The sequence below is a fragment of the Triturus cristatus genome, chromosome 3_1, assembly GCF_964204655.1.
Source record: "Triturus cristatus chromosome 3_1, aTriCri1.1, whole genome shotgun sequence".
In the NCBI taxonomy this organism is placed as follows: Eukaryota; Metazoa; Chordata; class Amphibia; order Caudata; family Salamandridae; genus Triturus; species Triturus cristatus.
Window position 1 is genome coordinate 925368865 of NC_140583.1, and position 21925 is coordinate 925390789.

The window sequence follows — 21925 nt, forward strand, 5'->3', positions numbered from 1 at the left end:
CCTTCCCAGAGAGCTGGAAGCACGCAGAGATCAACGCCCTTCTGAAGAAACCCACAGCAGACCCTAAAGACCTCAAGAACGTCCGCCCCATCTCTCTTCTTCCCTTCGCAGCAAAAGTCATCGAGAAGACCGTCAATAAACAGCTGACTGCATTCCTCAAGGCAAACAACTTGCTCGACCCATCCCAGTCTAGATTTCGAGCCAACCACAGCACCGAGACCACCCTCATCGCGGCCACCGACGACATCAGGACCCTTCTGGACAACGGGGAAACAACCGCTCCCATCCTCCTAGACCTCTCAGCCGCCTTTGATACCGTCTGCCACCGCACCCTAATAACCCGCCTCCACAACACTGGGATCCAAGGAAAAGCCCTGGACTGGATCACCTCATTCCTCTCCAACAGAACCCAGAGAGTCCGTCTCCCTCTCTTCCGCTCCGCGGCCACCGAGATCATCTGTGGCGTACCCCAAGGCTCCTCGCTCAGCCCAACCCTCTTCAATATCTACATGAGCCCCCTCGCCACCATCGCACGCAAACACAACCTCAACATCATCTCCTACGCCGACGACACCCAGCTGATACTCTCCCTCACCAAAGACCCAGCCACCGCCAAAACCAACCTCCAGGAAGGAATGAAAGACGTCGCGGAATGGATGAAACTCAGTCGTCTGAAACTGAACTCAGACAAGACGGAGGTCCTCATCCTCGGACAATCCCCATCCGCCTGGGACGACTCCTGGTGGCCCACAGCGCTGGGCATCGACACCCACGGACCACGCACGCAACCTGGGATTCATCCTGGACTCCTCCCTCACGATGACCAAACAAGTCAACGCCATCTCATCCTCATTCTTCAACACCCTGCGCATGCTCTGAAAAATCTTCCGGTGGATCCCCACCGAAACCAGAAAGACGGTCACCCAGGCCCTCGTCACCAGCCGACTGGACTACGGGAACGCTCTGTACGCAGGAACCACAGCCAAACTTCAGAAACAACTTCAACGCATACAGAACGCCTCCGCACGACTCATCCTCTACATCCCTCGCCACAGCCACATATCTGCACACCTGAGAAACCTGCACTGGCTCCCCGTCAGCAAAAGGATCACTTTCAGGCTCCTCACCCACGCACACAAAGCACTCCACAACATGGGCCCCGAATACCTCAACAACCGCCTCTCCTTCTACACTCCTACCCGCCAGCTCCGCTCTGCCAGCCTCGCCCTCGCCATTGTCCCACGGATTCGCAGAACCACCACCGGAGGAAGATCTTTCTCCCACCTGGCCGCAAAGACATGGAACTCCCTCCCCGCACGCATACGACTGACCCAGGACCATCTCACCTTCAGGCAACAACAAGACCTGGCTATTCGAGCAGTAGCAGCACCCTCCTCCCTTCAGCACCTTGAGACCCTCACGGGTGAGTAGCGCGCTCTATAAATGTATTGATTGATTGGTTGATTCAGCTGGACCTCCAGGACAGTTGACTTCTGCTCCCAGCTTCTAAAGGCTTCCACAGCCTGAAGCTGTGAGACCTTTAGCCATGTACAAAACGCTGCTGCCACCTCCTTGCACCATCGGTTTGTGGCTCGCTCACAGGCTATACCCACTACTGCTGCACTCAGCACTCCATTAGAGATCTATAAAGTGAAGTGTGTCTCTTTTGTTCTGCCTAGCTCCAGGAGGACCACTGTAAATTCACCAGCTCCCAGTTCCCAGATCCTCCCGGCTAAGTGAATAGCACTTCCATACACATGTTTAGAAAACTAGACAATATTTATCTGAGTTAAACAAGACCAAAACGACAAAAATCCAATCAGTAGAAGTTGAGATATGATTTTTTAGAGATTAAATGCAAAAACAGTACTTAGAAGTCACTAGCGGTCAAAAAGTTACTTGACGAAACAAGTGACTGGTGCAAATCCAAAGTTCAGGCTGACCGCGATGGAAGGCAAACTGGCTATAAGACCCATGCATGGCCCACTGAGAAAGTACCTTGGAGAGCTGGATGCATCGATCTTTTCCAGGAAGTTGGGTTGCTGCATCGTCGTCAAACTTTTCTGAAGTGAAGACAATGTGTCATCACCGAGCCGCACAGAGTGTTGTCGTTGGGCCGCACAGGATGTAGAACTGCTCTCGTCAAACAGCCTCTGTATCAGTGTCTAAGGAGATATGTCGGTTCGCACCGGTGCAGTGGTGATGATGCGTCAGTTTTGTAGAAAATAGTTGCAGAACCCACTTCTGAGACTCAAAACTTGTAGTGGGCACCTCTAGTAAAGTAGGACTCACAGAAGGCAGAGTCCAGCACCACGAGCAGGGTTGCAGGCAGCCTTTTGTGTCCCTGATACTTCAGAAAACAGGAGGCAAGCCGGCGAGTCCTTGGAGATCACTTGGAGGTAAAGCAGAGTCCAGCTCACCTTCAGCAGGTTCAGCGAACAGCAGGCAGCAGGGCAACAAGCAGAAAGGCAGTCCTTCCAGAAAAGCAATCCTGTTAAGTCCTTTAAGTAGCACAACAGCCCTTCTAACAGAGGTTCAGTTCAAGCTCCAGAAGTGTCTGATTTTAGAAGGTCAGAGACCTAGTACTTATACCCTAAAGTGTCTTTGATGGAGGGGTGACTTCAGAGCAACTCTCTGAAGTACACAAGGATCCTTTTCAACCCAGTCTACCTGTGTGGGGTAAATCAGTGCTTTGTGTGAGAACAGGACACTACCTATTAACGTGTGAGCGTCAGTCCCTACCATTCCTTCCTTCCTAGGAAGACCCATCAGAATGCAGATGAATGCAGGTTAGTGATCAGAACGCAGATGAGCCTCACCTTCCTGTGAAGGAGTCCTTACTTTACTACTACTAAATGACTTCTGTGAATACCAAAAGTAGTAAGTTTAGGATTTTATCTCAGATTAGTTCTGTGAATCGGCCCCATAACAAGATGCTTAGTGGTTTTGGTTAGTCCATAACATTGTGAGTGTCCTGAGTTGTGGAGATTTATGTGGGAATGTAGGGAGAGCAGAATTGCATGTGATAGTGAATGACTACCTCTAGCATAGTTGGGATTGCACTACTGGCAATATCAGCTGAATAAATTACACATGTGGAAAATACTGCTGCATTTTGTAGTCTAACTGATTGTTGTAGCCTAGCGCTTTTCTCTCACATGTTTGGTATATCTTTGGGTGGTGTGTGAGAGACATATCCAGAGAATTGTGAGAGGCATTTCTGGAGAGCAAAGGAATGTTAAATAGTCTATATCACCCAATCATCCCCAGCCAACCACAGTGCAAGCTATTGTGTCAATTTCTGTGTGGAAACATGGCATAAGCTGATGGGTCGTAGTTTGAAGTGGGATGTGTACTGCATTGCCTTCTTCAATGCCTAAGTGAGGAAGACATGCCAGCGGGTGCACAAGAAGTATGTGTAATGAACCTGAGCACAACGATAGCATAGCTCGCAATCTAGTGCTACAAAACCCGCCTACTCTTGCAGATGTGTAAGGGTCTCCCATTTCAATGGAGAACTCTTGCCTACCTACGCTAATTTAATCATTAATGATCAAATACTAGGGAATATGCTGTTGGGAATAAATAGTGGCATGTTTTTCGAAAAGCTAAAAGAACCTAGGAAGGGCAATCATCTTCATGAGGGCTATCTGACCTGCAGTGAAATGGGGAGGGATATCCAGCTATTAATGTGGTAGGTTGGTTGTAGCTACTCCATAGTTTTCATGGAAGAATATGTCCATTTCCCTGCTGACCCATATGCCGAAATATTTCACTGCATATGCATACCATTGAGCAGGTTCTCAATGGTGAATTTTTCCATGTTAAAGGTAATGGGAACAATTTTACTCTCTCCAATAAATGTTGAGGCCCAATAGGTAGCCAAATTGTATATAATCTCTTATGATGGGTGACAGATTTACCTGAGGGTCTTTTCTGAAGACGACATGGTGTTTATATAGGTTGAGGTCAGAAAGAATAGGGAGCAGTCTAGTGGTAATTACTTTAGCTATTATTTTAGTATTTGTACTGCTCAGTGATAGTGACTAGTATGACTCAAACAGTCTCGGGTCTTTACCTTGTCTCAGTATTGTGATAAGAAGCACCTCTCATATGGTTGAAACATCCATGTGGCTTCTCAAACACAGACAGCAGGTAAGGAGCTAATTTAGAGATATATTCCTTGCAGAATTCACCAGGCCAGCCATCGGGACTAGGCAATTTACCACCCAACTAACTCTTGATTACTAAAGTGACCTCCTCAGTGGTGAGCAGCTGTGCTATAAATTCCCTGTGATTATCCCCCAGCCAAGCAATGGCAGTTTTATCTAGCTAATCTCTAAATGTCCTCCCTTGAGGACCTTAGAAGTGTACACCTGTGATTGTTGGGGCACCAGAATAAAATTTGCAAACTTCAATTAATCAATTAATTAGTATTTGTAAAGTGCAGTAATCACCACAGGGGTGTCCAGGCACTGTGTGTGTGTAGGGGAATCTATTAAAAGCTATCCTGGTCTTGAGGCTGCTCCTGAATTTGTTGAGGGAGGAGGAGGTTTCAGAGGTGGATGGGGAGATCATTTCAGACCTTGGCAGCAAGGTGGGAGAAGGCGTGTCCTCCGGCTTGAATACAATGGATTCGGGGGACGGTGTCAAAGGCCACGGAGACAGATCACAGGTGTCCGGTGGGGTGGTGGAAAGTCAGGCGGTTGTTCAGATATTCAGGTCCCATGTTGTGGAGGGCTTAGTAGGTGTACGTGAGCAGTTTGAAGTGACATATCTTCTTGATGGGAGCCAGTGCTGCTTGTGGAGGTGGGGGTGAGGTTGGCTCACCTTGGCAGCTCCAGGAATATTTGTGCTGCAGCATTCTGGATGATGTGGAAGCGCTTGTGGGGGAGGGTGGTGGTTCCATCATACAGGGCATTCCCGAAGTCAAGTCGACTAGTGATTAGGGCATGTGTGACTGTTGGGATTCATCTGAAGATCTTCCGGAGCATTCTGAGGGTGTTGAAGCAGGTGGTGGCAACAGAGTTGACTGTCGAGGATGATGCCAAGGTTGCTGGTGTGGGTGGTGGGGTTGGGTGCTGTTCTGAGAGTGGAGGGCCACCAGGAGTCGTCCCACAGTGAGCAAGGTCCTCTGAAGAGGAGAACTTTGGTCTTTTTGGTGTTGAGTTTGAGGTAGTTAATTCTCATCCAGTCAGCGATGTCAGTTATGGCATTATGGAAGTTCACTCTTGTGGCGTCTGTGTCTTTGGTGAGGAAGAGTATGAGCTGGGTGTCATTGGTGTATGAGATAGTGTTGAGATTGTGGCTCCAAACGATGGGTGCTAGTAGCGTCATGTAGACGTTGAGCAGTGTGGGGCTGAGAGAGGAACCATAGGGTAGATGCTTTCTGGATCGGAGCTGTACGGTGGGAGGTAGACTCTCTGGGCGTGGCCAGTGAAAAAAGAGGGTGTTGCTGGAGATGCCGATGTGGTGAAGTCTTTGGATGAGGAGGTGGTGGGAGACTGTGTTGAAGGCCGCTGGCAGGTCGAGGAGGATAAGGGCTGCTGATTCGCCGCAGTCAGTGATGGATCTTATGTCGTCCGTGGCAGCTATAAGGGAGGTTTCTGTGCTGTGGTTGGAGCAGAATCCAGATTAGAAGGGCAAAGCAGGTGGTTGGATTCCAAGTAGTCCATGAGTTGGTGGTTGACGGCTTTCTCCAGCACCTTGGTTAGGAATGGAAGGAGCGAGACGGGCCAGAAGTTCTTAAGGTTGGAAAGGTCCGCTGTGGGTTTTTTCAAAAGTGGATTTACTTCCATGATTCGGGGAATGTGGCAGATCTGACCGCTGAGTTGATGATGCTGGTGAGCGGGGGTCCAATTTCTTTGTGTCTGAGGTTGAAGGTGTGGTGAGGGCAGGGGTCAGTGGGAGTTCTGGAATGGATGGAGGACATAATGGGCATTGCGGTTTTGTGTCAAGAGGTGTCCAGTTGGTCAGGCAGTGGAGTGGGAGGATGGTGGGAGGATCCGGGAGGTCCAGTTGCGATTGTTGGGGTTTGATGTTCTTGTAGATGTTGGCAATCTTGGTATGGTAGAAGTCAGCAAGTGATTTGCAGAGGGACTGGGAGGGCTGGATGGTATTTTTGATGGCATATGGGGAGGAGAATTCTCCTTCAAAACTTTTGAAAATGTGTACTTGGGAGCATCAACAATAAGAATAGCAGACAGTGTGAGATTAAAATTCAGCTTTGTTCTGCTCACGGATCCCCAAACTACCAAAAAAAGACTAAGTCCCCTTCTATTATGGGCCTTAAAAAGTTTTCAGCAAGAAATTTCTAAAGCTCCTGACCTCCGGCGTGATCAACCTGCTTCAAGTATCTGCTCTTTTGCTCCATGACAAAGGATACAGTTTCAGAAGTGACCCGCTCGGGGAGGATTTTTCTTTGCAAAAAGTGACAAAGTTCCATTCTGCATTTGGACTTTCATTAATGAGTTTTATATAGCACAAACTAGACCAGAAGGTATAAGAGCACTTTATATGAGCACCAGTTGTGTTACAGACAGACACATTCATGTTTGTTAGGCACAGGGAGATTAAGTGATTTGTCCAGAATCACAGGATGCTGAGCGGTCCTGCCGAAACTCGAACCCAGTCCCGCAGCTCAGAGGTTGACACTCTAGCCCTTAGGCCACATCTCTCCCCTTGCAAAATGACCAATGAGGTATATTTGCTTGGAAAACCTAATGTTCATTAAAAAAACAAACCCTCAGGCACACAGGTATGCAACCATACCAGCAGTGAAAATATTACATTTTATTACAACACTTAATACTTCTCAATTTATACCTTAATGGCCTCTTATGCTCCTGAAACCCTGATTTGGCTGATAAGTGGGGGACCATCCAAATCAGAATTATGCATTTCTGGAAACAACCTCACCTTTGAGTTTTTATGTCATTGGCATAACAAAGGCCCCGACAGCCCCCATGATGTGGGGGGCCCTGAGCTCCAGGGGGCCCCATGGGCCCCCTCAGCACAGTACCCTGGCCTGAGAGCTCCTGAGGGTGGTCGAAGGTGGCCCCTCCATGTACTTTGCAGGGGGGGCGCCTCAAGTTTTGTTACACCACTGTTTTGTGTGGACGCTTTTAGCCATTGAAAAAGATGCAAAATATATTTGGGGACAAGCAGTCGGAATGAGTGAAACATGTTGAAATGGGTGCGAAAAACCTTTGTCATCGTTACTCCCCATTCACAGGGACAATACTGCTAATGGTGTTGTAATGATGGACCTGATAACTACTGTATACTGCAGTATCAGTAATTCCTGGTGCGGTATTTTCACATCTGTTTTCACATGGGACTCATAATGAGCCATATGGATTTCTGTGCTAAAAAGCTTAAGCATTCTAACCACTTGGAATTGTATGGCACCTATGTATCTTCCGTTAACCGTGACACATTAAAAACATTATTTAGTTACTAATGCAGGTAAGATAAAATGCCTTAGACATTTTTTTCATTCATGTGTTATAACAATGCATATGCTATTAACTAATAATTATTTAATGATGCATACACTTTGGAATGCTTTTTTAACTGTTTTGTGTGCTTTAGATAATGGAACATGGACTCAGCTCTGGCTGGTTTCAGAATATCATGAGCAGGGCTCACTGTTCGATTACTTGAACAGAAATTCAGTAACCGTGGCTGGCATGCTGAAACTGTGTCTTTCACTGGTCAATGGACTTGTGCATCTTCATATGGAGATCGTAGGAACAAAAGGTATTTATCAATGATTAACACAAATTGTCAAAGCTGTTCCTCTAAATTCTTTAAAATGTGCAAAATGTGTCTACATAAAGTGTTTTCCACCTAGTCCCTTTCCTGTAAATTGTGTTGCGATTATTTAAATTCCTCTCAATGGATGTAGAATGAATGACAGCAAAACCTAAACCATATAGATAAGGATGTTGATTTAGGTATTTCACCTGGTGTTCAAATGTGTCTTGCAGCATCAGAGTTAGAAAACCCCAGGGAAAAAACTTAACGTCAATGACTTATATGTAAAAAAATACATTACCTTTTTTTTACATTTGTGACAGATGGTTCATCAAAGTTATCATCCTTGTTCATACTGCCACTTCATGTTGTAGCACTTTTTATAATTGGAGCTAGTAAGTCAAGGGCATAGTGTGGGCCTTGGAGTGTAATATCTTGCTTCTAATGAAAATGGTAGCTTTGAACCATGCTTGGGTATAAATAGGATATCTTTACAAGGCATTGCATTATACGCTTGGATGTACTACCAAAATATGAGAATAGGTCTACAGAAAGATGGGAATGGTTACTGTGATTGTGCTCTGTGTGATAACTCTAAATCTGTTCCATACTCTACTATGGACCCATGCCCAGCACCCTTGTCCTGTCAGTTATCTTTAAAAAATTTCAGATGCTGACACAGTGACACAATTTTTTTTTTTTTGCCATTTGAAACCTTTATTTCGGCATACTGCCATAAAAGCACAATAAAAATATAAAAACATATGTAAAAACAATCATCACATTTTACAAAAAGCGGAATCTTCATCACAACGCCCACAGATAAGATCATTAAAAAAAAACCAGAAGACTCAGTTTGGCCATCATCTCAACATGCAAAAGTGCATCATAGGTGCATCATCTCAAAATGCAAAGTACAAAAAAGTAACGATAAAAGCATTCCAAAAAGAAAAAAAGAAAAAGAAGGTCCCAGCCTTTCTAAAAGTACAGGCACATCGTGTTAAAATTGATTGGACAGGAGTAACAGGAGTTTGATCAATAGGCTATAGTTCATTACAAAACAGCTCAGAGTATTAAGAGAGCCTTTTTAAGGATCGCATTGCGAGTGCACCATATAGAGAACAAAAAGCGGGCTACAGAGAAAACAATGGGTAATTGAGTATCATATTTAAGAATTCTATAAACCTCATTGCACCTCCCAGAGCCCAGATTTTTGATAAGTTGCTTTAACCAACGGGATCTGGCTCGTATGTATTCTTGGCAAAAAAATAGAACATGGGGAACTGTTTCTATTGCGATATTGCACGCAGGACAGATCTCTATACCAGAGTTTTCCCATTTCTTCGTGAAAGTGCGTAACGGAAGAACCCCTATGTCTAAACTATAAATAGAGTTTCTTAGCTAAAACGGGTTGTATATAATCCAGAACCAGTTCGATGGAATAGCTTTCCTTTGCAGCTAGAAACTCAGAAGTCAATCGGCCCAGAGTAGGGCTCCTAAAAAGAGCCACACGCTTGTATTCTCTATAACTCATTGCCAATTCCTTCTTAGTAATTGACATGGAGCATTCTTCTGGAGCACTCCAAAGAGTAGATCTGCCAAAGGTCTTACATGTATCTTTTACAAATCTGAGCCAGAAAATTTTTTGGGCCCCCGGTAGCCCCATCAATTCTTGCAGTTCCTCCTTAAAATGTATTAATTCTGGGGTGCTCCATAGGCGCCGCCAGTATAGTATTGGTCTTAGGGAGGCTTCCTCCGCAATGGGTCTTAGACCTAGATCCATACATAATGGGTTTAGAGGACTACTAGATGGTAAGATAATGAGTTGTCTGATGAAACTATTTTCAATACAAGTTAGCCTATTTAATACACAGTGGCCCCATAGCTCCGCCCCGTACAAAGTAGCACTCCTTGTCTGTAACATTTTTGTATACCTCCTGCTACCTGAGTCAGTTTTAGACTGGCTTTAATAAATTGTACGCCCCAATCCATTCTTTCGGTAAGTGTAATGCCCAAGTAATCAAAGGTATTAACCTTTTCTAAAACTTGCCCATTTAGGCTGGGATTTAAGCGAGTGGTACTGCCTATGTTAAAGGCCATATATTTAGTTTTTGGGAGATTAATCTCATGGCCCTGATGCTTGCAGAAGACACCAAAGTTGTCCAACGTCCTCTGTATCCCCATAGGGGACTTGGCAAGCAATAAAGTGTCGTCCGCAAACATCAGGGCCGGTATTATATCAATATTCTTCCACGCATTAAGGGCGTCCACCAGGCCATTGATATATAAGGAGAAAAGAGTAATCGCCAGGACACAGCCCTGGCGCACACCCCTCTCCACCGGCATAGGAGATGTTAGTCCACCCACTTTGCCATAACGGATTTGTGCAAAGTTGTTTAAATGCAAACGTTGGGTTGGATCAACTGGCAAAGATATTATGGAGCTCCCATATCTAGGAGAGTTTTCCAGAGCTTATCCCGCGGTACAAGGTCGAACGCAGACTTCAGGTCTACAAAAATGAGGTATAAGCTGCCTCGTTCTATTTTTACTGTTTTCCAGTAAATCATTTGTAGCCTGAAGATCTGATCGATTGTCGAAATTCGTTCCCTGAAACCAACTCGGAGAGGGGTGACAACATTAAAATCTTCCATCCAGGCCTGTAGGCGCGCTAGAAGAACACAAGCAAATATTTTTGGGGACACATCTATTAAACTAATGGGGCAATAATTAACAGGCAAAAGGGGTGAGCCTTTCTTAAAAATAGGTATTATTTCTGCCCCAGCCCACGAATTGACATCCCTTGTAGAATTGCGTTAAACAAGACTAGCAAGTAAGGAGCCCATATAGACGGTTCGGAGCGAAAGAGAACGCCTGGAATCTTGTCTAGGCCTGGGGCCTTAGCCGGCACTATCTTCCCTAATGCCAATATAACCTCTTTCAAAGTTATAAGGGGATTGTCCGGAACACTGGAGGTCCTTTGCAATTGATCGTATGTATAGGTAGCTTCGCCCTCTCTAATTCCTACATATAGGGCTTCAAAATGGGCCTTCCAGGCTCCCTCACTGATATTGGGTTCAAGGGCTGGTTTAACTTCTTTAGAGCCCTGATTGATATGGTTCCAAAAGGTGCGCATATCACGCGTCTTTAGGGCAGTTCTAATTTCATCCCACATTTGGGATGCCCACTCACTTTTGGCCTTTGTCAACTCTAGTTTATATTTAACCCTTTCTTCTCTGATCTTTGACCTCACTTTGTTTGATGGAATAAAGGAGGTTAGTTCTGGCTTTACGACAATTTGAATTATACCAGCCGTGCCGTGGCTTAGTCACACCCTTTACATTCCTTTCTCTGTGGAAAAATACTGCCACAGAGTTGGTTAGATCTTGGTGGTTGTTTTCCAGGACTTCAAGAAACTCCTTAGTGTCACCAGCTTGGCCGCCAACCTTCAAATACGGGATTATTTTCTGATATAGTGCTGCCAAGATATCTTGGGATTTAACAAATTCACACCACCGGACTCTTCTACCCCCATTAACCAGTCAGTCAGTCTGTCAAAGCTTTTATTTCGGTAAAATACCATAAAAAGACATAAATAATTATTTACAATAAAACATGATTAAATAGACATTGCATAGAGTGTAATCCATCAAAACATTAATAGTTTTTGTGATAAAAAATTACAAGGACAGTTAAAAAGAATTTTTTCACATAAAAACATATTGTTAAAACGATATCCGTGGTCCAAAGTAGTCTCACAACACCACATGCTTCTATAGTAACAATAATGACAATACTAGAAGCAGGAAAGTTATGTGGCAGATAGAATTTTTTTGGACCTGGTAAACCACATAGAAAGGAGGAATTTAGCCATCACAAACACTATCAGTGGGGTAGTGTCGTACTTCAGGATTCTAAACACCTCCTGATAGTCCCTAAAACCCCTGGACTTGCAGAGTTGAATGATCCACTTCTTCCTTGCCTTGGTATATAAAGGACAAAAAAGAACAGCATGCAACTCTGTTTCACAGACGTCAATACATTCGGGACACGAGCTTAAGGGGTCAGATGCATTAGACCATCTATATGTGAAGGCCCTCAGTGGTAACGAGCCGTGTCTAAACTGAATGTAAAGTTTCTTTGCCAGAGGGGGTTGGATAACATCCAAAAAAACTTCAAACTGGGGACTAATCTTAATATCCTGAAAGGTGTTAGTAAGCCTTCCCAGAGACGAATGCAATAAAATTTCCTTCCGGTACAGCTATAAAGCCTCACGCAGTGATTTCTTAGTTAACGAGCGGCTTGTCACTTCCGGTGCGGACCATAGGTCCCCCATCCCTATGAGATAACAAAGGTTCTTTACGTATGTTAACCAAGGTATTTTTCCCAATTTCCCCCTTGACAGTATATCGTCGAGATCATGCCTATAACTTGCAAGCTCGGGCGTTGACCAGAGTCGTCTCCAGTACAGGAGAGGGCGGTTCAGGGCGATCTCTTTAATGGGAACTAAACCTAAATCCCATCTTAAGGGAATTAAAGGGGTGCTCATGGGTAGTTTCAGCAGTCGCCTAATAAAAGAATTCTCAATTGACGATGAAGAAGCGGAAGTACAATATCCCCAGAGTTCAGCGCCATAGAGCGCACCCCCTCTTGATTGGGATTTGTAAATTTCCATGGGGGGGCCCAGAGGTTTAGAAGAAGTGTTATTAAAAACCTTCAGGATACCCCCCACTGATTGCGTTAGCTTCAAATTTGCCTTCGCCATGTGGGACCCCCATTTCATTTTGTCATTAAGGGTTACCCCCAAATAATCGAAAATAGAAACCCTATCCAGCTCTTCATCTCCCATCTTGGGGTGAGGGCAATTGGTTGAATTGGAACTGAAAACCATAAATTTTGTTTTAGATAGGTTCAATTCCAGATCCCTTTTTTTACAGAAGGAGCAGAAAGCCTCTAATGAACGCTGGATGCCCATGTAAGATTTAGACAACATGAGCGTATCATCCGCGAACATTAGGGCCTGTATCTTACGCCCCGCTAGGATTGGGGAATCCAGATTAGCGGCACACAAAAGGTGCTCAATCAACCCATTAATAAAAAGGGAGAAAAGTGTGGGGGCCAGGACGCAACCCTGCCTCACACCCTTTTCAACCGGGAATGGGCCTGAAATTTCCCCACGTCTCCCAAATCTCACCCTTGCATAAGTGCCTTCATGCAAACGTTTAAATAAATAGCAAAGGTAAGGGGGAGCACCCATCTCTAATAATAAAGCCCATAGTTTTTCCCTTTGGACCATATCAAATGCGGACCGAAGGTCCACGAAAATCAAGTAAAGATTACCGGCACCCATACAAACTGTCTTCCAATGGATTAACTGTAACCTAAACAATTGATCAATGGTGGAAACCTTTGCTCGAAACCTCGCTTGGAGGGAGGTTAATATTTGGTGGTCCTCCATCCAGGTCTGCAGTCTTGTTAAGAGGACTCGGTTTGATCCGTTACAGTGGCATTAGGCTGGATTACCGGGTCAAATCTACCACTAAAGTTACTGAGTGAATAAAGAGGTTTAAAATATGCAAGCCAAATCTCCTCACTAAGATTGGGCATAATAGCAGGGCAGCTTGCTGCCGTACCTATTCGTACAATGTTCCAGAAAGCCCTCGAATCACGATCTACTAATGCTTGCTTCATATTTTGCCACCTTAGATCCTCCCACTCAGATTTTGCCTCCTTAATCAGATTTTTATAGAAGACCCTTGCAGCTTTGATACTTGACTGTGCACCCTCTTTTACTTCTTTAATCAGGGCAGTCTTGGCCAGCCTACAGGTTCTGTTATACCAATGCTCAGGCCTTGAAATCCTTGGCCTTGGCACACTAGAACTGTAGAAAAAGCCAACCAGGCCACCGAGGAGTTCCTTGTGAACATCCTGGAAATCTGGGAAATGATTCTGCAGAATATCACCATTGGGGCTCAAAAGGTGGGAAACCACCTCCAAAGAGCGAGTGACACTACTATATAATGCTGCAAGCTTTGTCTCATCGGTCACGACCCTTGCCCACCTAATGCGTCTACCTCCTGCAGCTAACACCAAGTTCTCTCTATTTGGTAGTGCTGGGCCCTGGGGGGCTAAGTTACCACCAATATTATTTGCCAATTCCAATGACAATAAATTGTGGTCGCTATCGACCCTAGGTATAACAGAGAAAGCTGATAAAAAAAACCAAAATTCCACATTCACCAGGATGTAGTCGATTGTCGAACAATTCCCGTGTCTATTAAAAGTGTATAAACCCGGGACATCGGGAAAAAGTCTGCCATTACAAGCCCTCAAGGAATGCGCGATGGCAAGCTTGTTAATCTCGAGGGCCAATGGGAGAAGACGTTTTGCTGGGTAGATGGTAGGGTCTGGAATTTTATAATTTTCATCCTCATCACAGGTGGGGGAGGGAATCCCAAAAAGGGGTTCAAAGTGGCAATTAAAATCAGCACCTATTAGTTTATGGGACGCAGGGGGAAGAGAATGTAAGATATCGTCTAGAGCACCCAGAATCGACAGACCCAGCTGTACCGTAAAGGGACGCAGGTAGACATTAAGTACTACCAGCGAGTATCCGGCAGGAAAAGTGAGTAGCAAACACAAAATATCAGGGGACTGTGAATCTATGGGCTTTACAGAGCAACCTAAGTGGGTTGCAACCCAAACAACTAACCCCCCCGAAGGTCTGCCCCTGCCACCTTGGACAGCAGGAACAAAAAAAGATGCATAGCCCACCCTCGCTGGAATGTGCCGTAGCCATGTTTCTTGAAATAGGCAAATATCATAATTGTCCATTAACTCTCCCCACTCTGGGTCAGAGAGTTTGGGCTCCAGTCCGGCCACATTCCAGGACCCTACTAAAGGTCTACGTGTAGGTGTATGGAGGGGACTGACCACTAAGGGGACAGAGATGGTAGAGCAGTGAGAAACAGTTTGGTCAAAAGGACGCAACTCAGAGTGCCCTTCAGTGGCGCTAAAGTTCAGAAACGGAAAAGAGGTGGAAGTGAGTCCTGTCCCGGTACCAAGTACAACCTTGGAGAAATCCATCTCCACACCATGACCATCCCTGCCCAAACTCCCCCTCGTATGCATACGCCTTCCCTTGTTATGCCTCAAAAATAATGGTCAATCCACGGAACTAAGCGCATCAAAACGGTTGGCAACCGGGATATTGAAGTGGGAATTATGAGTGGCTTGGTGGAAGTAGGGTAGTTCCACGGGGTTCAGTACATTGAAGTGAGTGTAGAAATACCCCAAATGGCAAGTATCAATCGAACCTAGTTTGAACTTCCCGCCCAAATCCAATATATGGCCGACTACTCTTGGGTCCCTAAAATTAATTAGGACACAATCCCCACAGATGTCCTTTGGTCGGGTCCCCAACCAGCAAACCCTGCGAACAAAAAGGATCTCCCCTCGACCTACTCCATTCAATGGTCTATTTTTAGACAACCAGTGAATGACTTTATTTTTTAGTCTGCCATTACAAGCCCTCAAGGAATGCGCGATGGCAAGCTTGTTAATCTCGAGGGCCAATGGGAGAAGACGTTTTGCTGGGTAGATGGTAGGGTCTGGAATTTTATAATTTTCATCCTCATCACAGGTGGGGGAGGGAATCCCAAAAAGGGGTTCAAAGTGGCAATTAAAATCAGCACCTATTAGTTTATGGGACGCAGGGGGAAGAGAATGTAAGATATCGTCTAGAGCACCCAGAATCGACAGACCCAGCTGTACCGTAAAGGGACGCAGGTAGACATTAAGTACTACCAGCGAGTATCCGGCAGGAAAAGTGAGTAGCAAACACAAAATATCAGGGGACTGTGAATCTATGGGCTTTACAGAGCAACCTAAGTGGGTTGCAACCCAAACAACTAAGCCCCCCGAAGGTCTGCCCCTGCCACCTTGGACCGCAGGAACAAAAAAAGATGCATAGCCCACCCTCGCTGGAATGTGCCGTAGCCATGTTTCTTGAAATAGGCAAATATCATAATTGTCCATTAACTCTCCCCACTCTGGGTCAGAGAGTTTGGACTCCAGTCCGGCCACATTCCAGGACCCTACTAAAGGTCTACGTGTAGGTGTATGGAGGGGACTGACCACTAAGGGGACAGAGATGGTAGAGCAGTGAGAAACAGTTTGGTCAAAAGGACGCAACTCAGAGCGCCCTTCAGTGGCGCTAAAGTTCAGAAACGGAAAAGAGGTGGAAGTGAGTCCTGTCCCGGTACCAAGTACAACCTTGGAGAAATCCATCTCCACACCATGACCATCCCTGCCCAAACTCCCCCTCGTATGCATACGCCTTCCCTTGTTATGCCTCAAAAATAATGGTCAATCCACGGAACTAAGCGCATCAAAACGGTTGGCAACCGGGATATTGAAGTGGGAATTATGAGTGGCTTGGTGGAAGTAGGGTAGTTCCACGGGGTTCAGTACATTGAAGTGAGTGTAGAAATACCCCAAATGGCAAGTATCAATGGAACCTAGTTTGAACTTCCCGCCCAAATCCAATATATGGCCGACTACTCTTGGGTCCCTAAAATTAATTAGGACACAATCCCCACAGATGTCCTTTGGTCGGGTCCCCAACCAGCAAACCCTGCGAACAAAAAGGATCTCCCCTCGACCTACTCCATTCAATGGTCTATTTTTAGACAACCAGTGAATGACTTTATTTTTTAGTTCGTAATATGTTTCCGCCTTATCATTTGTTAATGGAGGAACTCCTGTAAGCACGATCACACAGGGTGCTGCCTCGGGGGGGGAGCTGTAAAAGGGGAGAGGAATTATCCAGGCTCAATGGGTCTGAATTCCCACCCAAATTAGAAAGAAGCCTACCTCCACCAGGGGTCCGTGAAATGCGATCCCTATTACTATGATACTGATCACATGCTGCTGGAGCAATAGGAGCTCGGGGGATGATCGAGGGCATAGGAGGACCGCCAGAAGGAGGAGGGGGAACTGGCAGCGCCGAGGATGACTGAACTAAAACAGAAGGAGTAGGGTGGGAGGGGGAAATAAAGTGACCCTGTGGAGTGGGATTGCTAATCGTGGCTTGAGTACCAACACCCTCCACGCTACCAGAGTCATGCAGTAGATGATGATTTGGCTGCTTCTTCCCAATACCTTTGGTATTGATTAAAGATACCAACCTGTCGATCTTGGACGACAGGGTTTTTAAAAGAAGGTTTAGGGAGTGGTCTATATGCGACTGTAAATCTATTAATAGATCAGTGGCCCAGACCGGTGGGCTTGAAATAGGAGGGTGTTGGGCCAAATCTGGAAGGACAGGCCTGGCTGCAGAGGGGGCCGATGGATGCTCCTTTTTTTTGTTTTCTGTTTTTTTTTCCTTGACTTTTCCTGCTTCTTGGGCGCCACTATGGATATCAAGGAGGATGATAGAGGACCAACTTCCACTTGCTCAGACTCATCTGGTATCACCTGAGCACAAGGTAGGTGGGTAAAGGAGGGCAACATAGAGGACATAGCTTCCATATTCACCTGGTTTAAAGAAGAATCGGCCAACCCGTCATAAGGGGGTGCTATAGTAAATGCGGGGGTAATGGACAGCCGTCTTTCCGTGTTTTCAATGGCTGTAGCAACCACCCCAATTGTTTTCTGGAGCATTTTATCTATAGCTGTGAGGCTTGGAAGCGGCGGATTTGAGTTAGCAAGTTGTCTAGTCATAGGGCGGCTCGTTGAAGGTTTAGAGTGTTTCCCCATAGTTCAGGCAACAGTACTAACAGGCAGGTATAATACAAGAGGGTTACCCCTCTGCGAGAAAATAGCTAATATCTAAACAAAACTTGTAAAAAATAGAACACTCTATGCACAGCTTATGGCTGAATGCTACATATAACAACAATAGTTTGCAATCGGATAACCAACAGAGAATGAGAGTCCAAACTAACCCAGTGTCAGCATCCAAGAGTTGTGGCCCAGCCCGGCCTCCTTCGGCCTTTGACGGGCAAGGACGGGCCCGCCCATGGCCCGGGCTTCGCCCGGGCTAGCCCGCGCGCGTCCCGCGCTGCGGGAGGCGCTCCTTGATTTTATGGGTCCTGGCGCATAGTACTGACGCTCTCCGTGTGCCTCGCAATGCCCTCGCAATGCCCTCTGGGTAGTGTAGGCAGACGCTAGGGAGGCCGTTTCCCTCACGGCGCTCGCGCTGTCAGATGGCCACAAGGAGTAAGAGCCCACAGCAGGAGCCCACAACAAGAAGAAAGGTCGCCGGCCGTTCCCCTCACGGCGTTTCCGTCTTTCAAGTTCAGGTGAGTATTCAAATGTGTCGCGTCCCGCCCTGCGGGAGGCGCTCCTCGATTTTATGGGTCCTGGCGCATAGTACTGACGCTCTCCGTGCGCCTCGCAAAGCCCTCGCAATGCCCTCTGGGTAGTGTAGGCAGACGCTAGGGAGGCCGTTTCCCTCACGGCGCTCACGCTGTCAGATGGCCACAAGGAGTAAGAGCCCACAGCAGGAGCCCACAACAAGAAGAAAGGTCGCCGGCCGTTCCCCTCACGGCGTTTCCGTCTTTCAAACTCAGGTGAGTATTCAAATGTGTCGCGTCCCCATTAACCTGTATCAGTCCCTGGTCATTATGTAAGCTATTTTTCTGCGCACTCTTTACAGAAGGCAATAAAAGTTCTAAAGAAAGGGCATTATGATCACTATCAATGCGAGGGATAATTTTAAAATCACACACTCTATTCCAAGAGCTTGTAGAGACCATTATATAATCAATAAAAGAAGTATGCCCAGGTCTGTTAAATGTGCAAACCCCTGGGTTGTCTGATTTGGTCCTACTATTGCATGCTCTTAAGGAAAAATTTAAAATAAGGGTGGTTAGTTGCAAGGCTAATGGGGTCCAAATGTCAACAGATGGCAAACTTGACTCAGGAATGGACCAATACCGGTCCTCTTCTTCAAATGTGCCAATGTCAATTCCATTTAGGGGTTCAAAATGGCAATTCATATCACCTCCCACAATCACCTCAATATCACCAGGTATGGATAAAAGGAAAGAGGTCAGATCTTCTATGGTGGGAGAAATATGTCCCCCACGATCTGGTCGAGAATAGGCAAATGTTGTCCCTTTATCAAAAATAAAAAAAATACATAAAATATCCTGGGAATGTGTATCCACCTGCTTTACCTCGCATCCTAAATGAGTTCCCACCCAAGTACACAACCCTTCAGATGGTCTACCCCTCCCCGGCTGTGCTAACCGGGCCCAAGTTTCCTGGAACAAACACAGGTCAAATGATTCGACTAATTCGATCCATTCTGGAATATCCATCTTGGGGGTAATCCCTGCGACATTCCAGGAGAGGAGCCGGAAGGGCGCAGCACCTATTCCTAGAGGTATATTAAGAGCACAAGAATCTAAAACCATAGAATCAACTAATTGCACCCTCCTGCCTAAAGGCAAACACACTACAGGAGAAGGGGGGCGTGGTTCAGGGCTCAACCCCTCATTTACCAAGTTCTTAATCACAGACCTAGAAGCATCGCCCAAGTTATCTACTTTCAAATCTTTGCATTCTTTTTTATGCATATGACATTGATATGATACATCAGCCCACCCCCTAAGAGGGGACAATTCATGATTGACCAAATCTATTTGCAGCGACACCCTGGGGTTAAGTCAATCTACAGCATCCAGGGGGTCGAATCTATTAAAAACCGAAACATTATAGAAGGGTGTTGTACACAGAGGATTCTGCTGCGCTTGGTTTTAAAAATTCCTCTGGGACCAGTTCTCTCTGTCCCGGAAGCGCCTATTTCTGCTTTCTCTAAACTGTGGAATATTTGGGGGGTAAAAATCATCAAGTGGGAGAAGGCTAATACTGCCCCCTCCTTTGATGTTACTGCTATTAATTAGTGAGTAGGCCGTGTACTCATTTCTAAAATTAATCACAATGCACTCTCCATTGATGTCTTTACGTCTTTGGCCCACCCTGTTCACCCTGCGTACCATAATAATTTCCCTGACGTCCCTAATTTTATATTGTTTATTTAGCATTAGCCAATATAGGGCTTTATTTCTTAGTTCAGCAAAAGATTCTCTGCGCCCTTTTTTTAGCTCCGGGACGCCTGCCAAAATTAGAGCAAGGGAAGCTGAGGCTGGTGGAGGATCTAAACAGGGTAATTGGGGGGATGGTTCAGAGGCACCCTTATGAGACACAAACTATTGTCTAGAATCAACTGGATTGTGGGCTTCAATACATACTATAGTTGGTCTATTTTCGTTAGCTCTTATCTGTGAGCATTGAGTATCATTTTTGCTCAGAGGGACCATATCTGCCTCAGCTAGGGCACCCTGAATTATTTCCTGCTCTGCAGAGATAGCTAAACTGATAGGTAGATCATTAGTAGTCCCCCTTGAAGGGTCTGTTTCTCTATCCCTTCTAAAGAGGTTATCTCTATCGACCCATTGTTCTACCATTTTAGCTAACTTGTCCACCCGATCCCAGGTATTTTTAAGTTCTTCCCTAAGAATAGACCTCACATGAATTTGTATGTCCAATATGACCTCTGTAACCCACAATGGTCGATCCTGGGCTACATGGGTGGGGGAAGATTGTTCCAGATCACTTAAGTCTATTGTGGATTTTGGTTGTTATCTTGGTCTTTGATTTTGTCAGGGGTGCCACTTTCCTAGTTTTGGGAAGGGCGCCTCTTGTTGCCATCTCCTCCGAGGTTTCAGCTATACAGCCTGGTGGTGGAGTTGAAGAATCCAAATTTAGAGGAATAGAATTTGCAGTAACAGAGAATAAAGTCGTTGTTGGAGCAAGGATAGGGGTAAGTGAAAGCCGTCTTTCTCATTAGTTCAATCTCATTAGCGACGGCACCAATAGCTCTTTGAAGCATTTTATCAATTGCTGCTGGTTGAACCAGTGGCGGAACGGGGGCCGGAGCCTCTTGGGGCTTATCAATAATTACACGCCTGCCCATTGTTCATCAAATAGAGGTCCTCCTTTTAGATTTGAAATAAATATGTCTAAGGAGCACCTACCTTGTGGCCAGATAAGGTAGAAAATTAAAGAGAAATGGCCCAGTCCAGCCTCTGCCAGTCACGGACGGGCAAGGACGGGCCCGCCCTTGGCCCGCTAGCAACCCGCGCAGCGGGAGTTGAAGGGATGCTCTTAAAGACACCTGGCACCAATCAATGACGCCAGGAGGAGTACGCCGTGGCTGCTGGGTCTTGAAGTCCGGAGGAAAGTTCAAGCCGTTTCCCTCACGGCGTCTGTGGTGACCAGGTTCAGCCGTTCCCCTCACGGCAGGATCAAAGGACAGCAAACAGCCCCCTCACTGTGTCCAACAGCAAGAGACAGGTGAGCGGGTCCCAACTCTGTCGGCACTTTAATAATTCTTAATAAATGTTGTCCCTTTATCAAAATTTAAAAAAATACATAAAATATCCTGGGAATGTGTTTCCACCTGCTTTACCTCGCATCCTAAATGAGTTCCCTCCCAAGTACACAACCCTCCAGATGGTCTACCCCTCCTCGGCTGTGCTAACCGGGCCCAAGTTTCCTGGAACAAACACAGGTCAAATGATTCGACTAATTCAATCCATTCTGGAATATCCATCTTGGGTGCAATCCCTGCGACATTCCAGGAGAGGAGCCGGAAGGGCGCAGCACCTATTCCTAGAGGTATATTAAGAGCACAAGAATCTAAAACCATAGAATCAACTAATTGCACCCTCCTGCCTAAAGGCAAACACACTACAGGAGAAGGGGGGCGTGGTTCAGGGCTCAACCCCTCATTTACCAAGTTCTTAATCACAGACCTAGAAGCATCGCCCAAGTTATCTACTTTCAAATCTTTGCATTCTTTTTATGCATATGCCATTGATATGATACATCAGCCCACGCCCTAAGAGGGGACTCTTCATGATTGACCAAATCTATTTGCAGCGACACCCTGGGGTTAAGTCAATCTACAGCATCCAGGGGGTCGAATCTATTAAAAACTGAAACATTATTGAAGGGTGTTGTACACAGAGGATTCTGCTGCGCTTAGTGATAAAAATTCCTCTGGGACCAGTTCTCTCTGTCCCGGAAGCACCTATTTCTGCTTTCTGTAAACTGTGGAATATTTGGGGGATAAAAATAATCAAGTGGGAGAAGGCTA

At 45.9% G+C, this 21925-nt stretch overlaps 1 protein-coding gene across 1 annotated transcript in view; it reads left to right on the top strand.

The window, feature by feature from the left end:
- The window catches only part of ACVR1C (activin A receptor type 1C), a 595098-nt gene that overhangs the window by 341551 nt on the left and 231622 nt on the right, over positions 1-21925 (top strand). Inside the window, exon 4 of the mRNA XM_085646221.1 lies at positions 7594-7761. Within this exon, the coding sequence (XP_085502347.1) occupies positions 7594-7761 (168 nt within the window). The remainder of the gene's footprint in view (positions 1-7593; positions 7762-21925) is intronic.